The sequence below is a fragment of the Chenopodium quinoa genome, unplaced genomic scaffold (genome assembly GCF_001683475.1).
Source record: "Chenopodium quinoa cultivar QQ74 unplaced genomic scaffold, ASM168347v1, whole genome shotgun sequence".
NCBI classification, from domain to species: domain Eukaryota; kingdom Viridiplantae; phylum Streptophyta; class Magnoliopsida; order Caryophyllales; family Amaranthaceae; genus Chenopodium; species Chenopodium quinoa.
Window position 1 is genome coordinate 78,958 of NW_018743613.1, and position 5,646 is coordinate 84,603.

General features: G+C 35.8%; 1 protein-coding gene across 1 annotated transcript; it reads left to right on the plus strand.

The window, feature by feature from the left end:
- Window positions 1–1,247: 1,247 nt before the first annotated feature.
- LOC110682892 (transcription factor Pur-alpha 1-like) lies at window positions 1,248–5,364 on the plus strand. Its single transcript, XM_021859234.1, has 5 exons — window positions 1,248–1,953; window positions 2,030–2,077; window positions 4,191–4,331; window positions 4,411–4,656; window positions 4,741–5,364. Exons 1-5 carry the CDS (start codon window positions 1,684–1,686, stop codon window positions 4,891–4,893), a joined length of 858 nt encoding a protein of 285 aa, XP_021714926.1. The 5' UTR covers window positions 1,248–1,683; the 3' UTR covers window positions 4,894–5,364.
- The last annotated feature ends 282 nt before the right edge of the window (window positions 5,365–5,646 follow it).

Sequence of the window (5,646 nt, forward strand, 5' to 3'; positions counted from 1 at the left end):
GCTCTGAGTCGTCGGAAATAACTTGGTGGAGGCTACTCCATCGGCTCCATTACTTGAAACTCCCTCGGTGCTGCTCTTTGTTGCCCTAATTTCTTTTTTTCCCAAATCACTTGTTAATTATAATGTTATTATAATTAAATTGATATCAATTCACCTAAATTTTATAATAATATCAATTCCTAAATGATTTTTTGTTTATTAACCAACCGAAGCATATGTATTTGAACACATGCAAGTACAACAAATTTGTGTTCAGCCTTTTTAATTATTTATTTGGTGAGCCAATTATACTATTTTTATATAAAAAAAAAATGGCCATTGATTTGTGGAGTGGATTGAAGAAAGTGGTTGATCTCATTGAAGCTTGCATTGGTTGATGTTCAAAGTATTTATATGGCTGATTGAGGAACTGATTTCTGCAACAGAAAATCGCTACTTCAAGTAGCGGTTTCCAGTTATAGAAACCGCTACTTCAAGTGGTGGTTTCTTGTTATAGCAACGGCTACTTGAATAGCGGTTTTCAAATGAACCGGCAAAAAAAAAAGAAAATCGGTTTTCTCTTATATGCTTATGTGGACGGTAATGTGGGAATTAAATAAAAAGAGACTGTATATATGGAATTGAGTTTTTTGCTAGCATTATTTTGAGAAAGGGCTCATAAATAACAAATCAATATTTTAAATCAAGGAAGAAATCATTTTGAACTTTTTTTTTACTTGTGAACTTTATATTAGTATACAATGATATTTTCATGTTTTTTTTACAAGCTTTGTATTTGATTGGGTGTATGATGAAATTTTCATGTCATTAGCTCGTTTGACTTAGAATTAAGTATCTTATCAACATTTATAATAAAGGCAAATATATGAATAGTTTAAATGGCAATCCTAATTGAATAAACCATAATAGAGGCTACTCTGATTATTATAAGCATTATGACGCCAAAACAGAATTATTAAATCGTGGGGTAAACATAATTATACTCAAAATCACTTATTGATATTGACTCGATCCAATAATCTATGTTTTAAAAAGGACATAACTCGAATTTTAAAAGAGAAAATATAAGTTTATTTCCGTGTTATCATGGAGATAAAAGTGTAATTTTTGAGGTGAAAATGGGTAAAACCGCTACTTCTACGTGATGAACAAAAATTGTTTATCACAAAGATTAATTGAGGCAGCCTCATTTTAAAACAACCCGATTGCCATATATAAGCTGGATAGTTGAAGGCCCGAGAAGGAAATAACTCATGTGAACTCCAAGCAATAGAGAGGAAAGGGAGAATAGAGTGAATAGGGCTTGGGAGGCGTAAAAAACGCGATATGGTTAGGTTGTGAATCTGCGAGTGGGAGGGGAGTTAAAATACAGTAAGGAGGGTGATAACTGATAAGAGTGTCCCAAAACCCTAATTCATCTTCTCCCTCCTCTTACAACAAACAATACAATACAATACCCAGTTTCTTAGAATGTCATTGCCTTTTTCGGATCTATAATTTTTGGGTTTACTCAAATACAATCATTGTATATAAATATATAAAAAATAAAATATATTTTGACGAGATAGAAGAGTAAGTGCAGGAGTGAGACGAAGACGATAAGGCGCACGGGGCCTCGATCTTGACGACGGAGGGCGTGTGAGTGATTGATTGAGTGAGTGATTGATTTGATTTGATTGAGGGATGGAGAATAACTCAGGAGGCGGAGGCGGAGGCGGGAATGACGTAGAGCTCCTGTGCAAGACGCTGCAGGTGGAACACAAGCTATTTTACTTCGATCTAAAGGAGAATCCAAGAGGTCGATACCTTAAGATTTCTGAGAAAACCTCTGCTACTAGGTCTACCATCATCGTCCCTTCTAATGGAATTTCCTGGTTTTTGGATCTCTTTAATTACTATGTTAATTCTGAGGACCAGGATATTTTTAGCAAGGAGTTGCAGCTTGATGCTAAGGTACTTTCTTATCTTCCTCCAATCTCAACACCCTCTACCTCCCTATCATTCTAATTCTTTTTCTATTTTCCTGCAGGTCTTTTACTTCGATGTTGGCGAAAACCGAAGGGGCCGCTTTTTGAAGGTATTTTACCTTTTTACTTCTCTCTTCTCATCTTGCTTCTTTCTGCCAACTTATGTTTACTACTACTCCATCATTGTTTTAATTACTTGTATACTACCTTTTTCCATGATAAACTCAATTTTAGATTATAAAGCAATTTACTCTGAATTTCAGATTAAAACTTACAACCATCAAACTCTCACAACATTTACCCCAAATCCTACTCTATTTAACAAAAATTACCACCTCTACACTAACTGCCCTTTCATCTCCTCCTTTTAATACTGATTACATCATTTCCATCCACTTTCGGCCTCATCACCATGCCTGGTTATTCTCTATTGTTGTTGGTGCATCGCTTATACTTTCTTAGAGGACGCATTTCTTGCCGTCTTGAACCTTGAAAACAACACCACTGCAATCATCATCGAGGTTGTTTCAGATGCTGGCCCTGATAACACCTCCCTACGGACTGCCAGAGCACTGTGGCTTCCCATAAATGATCATTTCTGCCGCTATTAGTTCAAGCCCGGCTAAGAGATAGAGGGTGAGAGCATTTTCCACGCAGAGAATGGGTATCCCTTATAAAACAGGGCAATATATTGGGTTGAAAAATAAGCTTTCCATTCTGATATTCTGTGAAATTGAGAAAACTGTTTTTCTGACATCTTACATCTAACCAAGCAAAGCCTTAATCATACTTCCTTCGGTTCTTAATACATGCAATTTTTTTTGACTTTTTTCATTTTATATACTAACTTTGACTGAGTATAATTACTAATATACATCGTTTAACAATTGTCATTACTTAGTTGTTATTGGGTTATTCTCAATGTATTTTACGAAGTATAAAAAAAATCAGCAGCATATAGTTATAAATATTAATGCAAGTGTGTGTTGCCGATCGTGAAAGTCAAAATGATTCATGTACTAAAAATGGAGGAAGTAGTTAACTTTACCATTTACATTTACTTAAAATTTTCAGCATTTTTTGTTCCATTTTTGGTGTGGTTATGTCTTAATTTATTGCAAATTTGTAGGGGATGCCTATGGCGTTGTTTCCACCCAGCAAATTTGCTTGGCACCTAATGGAATATATAAGCCATATCAGCATGGGACATGCGTAGTCTGATTAGTCTCCTTTTGGTTTGACTTAAAATGAGTTTTAATAAAAAACATTATGAATGGAAAAGGACAATTGTAGTTTGTTTTTCTTCACCTAGTTTGCCAGAAATGTGTAAGAGAAGAAAAATGAAGTTGGAAGGGGGAGGGATAAGTTGGGAGTGAAAAAGAGGAGGGTATGGAGGATAATTGCCGTCCTTTCCTTAGTTGAAAAAGGAAATTATTTTCCACCTTTTGGAAAACTAATTACTAATTGCCTCCTTTGTTTTCCACCCTTTACAGCCCAAACAAAAGAAATGAGAAGTCACTTTTCTTGTAAACTCATTTTTGTTTTCCCAACCAAACACTCTTAAGGTCTCATTTACATCTCCACTTTTGTATTATGTGTAATCTAATGGTGTTCAAGATGAAAACTTGTTATATTTTATGCACCAAAATTTTAAACAGTGTGTTAGTATTTGATTGGATTGTTTCTTCGAGTTGGTTTATTACAGCTTGGTTTGGTGATGAAAGGAAAAGACGGGAAGGGAAATAAAAGAAGAAAGCAGAAACAAAGTCAGGGGAGTAGAGTTCTAAGTGCTTCCAGTTCTCATTGCTTATGAACTTTTTTGCATATATTGGAGACATTATGAGGAATTGGGGGTGATTGGGAAAAGTAGGAGGGTGTTTTGGGAAACTTTTGTTCAACTGTTTTAAATATTTTTTTTCAAATCTGATTTGAATCTGGACTTACTCATATTCCTTGTTGCTTGGATTATTGGTAGGTCTCCTTTGTTTTAATTAGCCAATTATAGAGGAACTAGAAACCATCCAAATCCAGCTACATTGGGAGAGAAGGAAAGTAAAATTTTTGAAGTCTTTTCTGTTGTACGGTCGTACCTTTCCTACCTTGACGCCAAATTATTGAAACATAGCTGATTTTTTTTGTTTTTTTTTCTTTTTCCATCCAATTTGTATGCCAAACAAACTGCAAGTGTTTAGTTAATAAAATTAAGTTTTATTATTGTTGCAGGTTTCTGAAGCTTCCATGAGCAGAAACCGTAGTACTATCATCATTCCTGCTGGAAGCACCAGAGATGAAGGCTGGGCTGCATTTCGTAACATCTTGGCTGAGATTAATGAAGCTCTTAGGCTATTTGTCATGTCCAATCAGGTTTTTTTTTCTTAAATTGATATCTTCTAGTTCTCTTGAGTATTTTTATTCTCTTGCTAATTTATCTGTCCAACTACAGCAAAATTCTGAAGCTTCTGAACGTCTTGTTGGGCTCTCTGATGATGTTGGTGCTGGCTTTATTGCGGGCCACAGCACTCAATCTACACCTGCAACAGAAATAACGGTGGACAGGTCTGCTGACCTACCTGCTCAGGACGAAATTAGCGGCAACCTGGGAACTTCTAAAGTTATCAGAGTTGACCAGAAGAGATTTTTCTTCGACCTTGGTAGCAACAACAGGGGGCACTTTTTGAGGATATCTGAGGTAATGTACAGCTTAGTTTCTTTTGGTCTTAATCACATGTCATGTATCATCCTCTGAACCCTTGGAATTGGTAATATAATGCAGGTAGCTGGTCCTGACCGTTCATCCATCATTCTTCCATTGTCTGGACTAAAACAGTTTTATGAAATGGTGGCACATTTTATGGAGATCAGTAAAGACAGAATTGAAGGAATGGCAAGTGCAAACGTCCGGACGGTAGATCCTCCTCAAAGATAAATGCTCGTCTCAAGAGTGTGTTTATTTGTTTGGGTCTCAGAATGTCAATGCTCCTTAGCACTCTCGATTGCAATTAGTGATCAAGTAGTGGTGACTTTATATTCAGATGTTCTGTTACATTTTAATCTTTGTTTTCACTGCTGTATTTGATCCGGACAGTAATATTTGTTCAACTGCTGCACTAAGGGAAGAAAGTTGGTTTTTATTGGCAAGGTAAATTTATACTCTTATTGGGAATAATAAACATCCGTGTACTTCATGTATGTGAGCTGTAATTTGCAATTGCAAGTATGGAACTTTCCGGTAAAGCTCTATTTGACTTCTGTCGTGTGTACTGTGTTGTCTGTGTAGTGATAATTTGAAGTATTGTCATTTTTAGGTGTTGGCTGTGAGTTAAAAATCCTAGACCTTTGGTCTTATGTCTGTAGACCGTTTGCGAGGGAATTTACTAATGGGTATTTTTTTTTTTTTTATGTATTTGCCGACGTAGGCTAAATCTTTCCTTGAGAATGTCTTCACGCTAAAACGCTATACACACATCATTTGTGATGCTGGGAATAAACGTAATTTAATTACGAATCTTTTGGAGTAGGGGAGCTGCAATGTGTGTGATGTGTATTTTTGACGGTTTATATTCAATGGAAGGATTTGAGTGATTTTAATGGTGGAAATTTGAAAGATAGTCTTAGAAGGCAACGACTTGTAAGTTTGATTTTAGGAGCAACGATCCCAAAACCCTAGTTAACAACTAGT

What these genes read in the sequence shown, in the direction of transcription:
- LOC110682892 (XM_021859234.1), top strand. Translation starts at nt 1,684, where the DNA reads ATGGAGAATAACTCAGGAGGCGGAGGCGGAGGCGGGAATGACGTAGAG. An exon ending in AGTTGCAGCTTGATGCTAAG is followed by an intron (nt 1,954 to 2,029) that starts GTACTTTCTTAT and finishes ATTTTCCTGCAG; the next exon opens with GTCTTTTACTTCGATGTTGG. An exon ending in GAAGGGGCCGCTTTTTGAAG is followed by an intron (nt 2,078 to 4,190) that starts GTATTTTACCTT and finishes TTATTGTTGCAG; the next exon opens with GTTTCTGAAGCTTCCATGAG.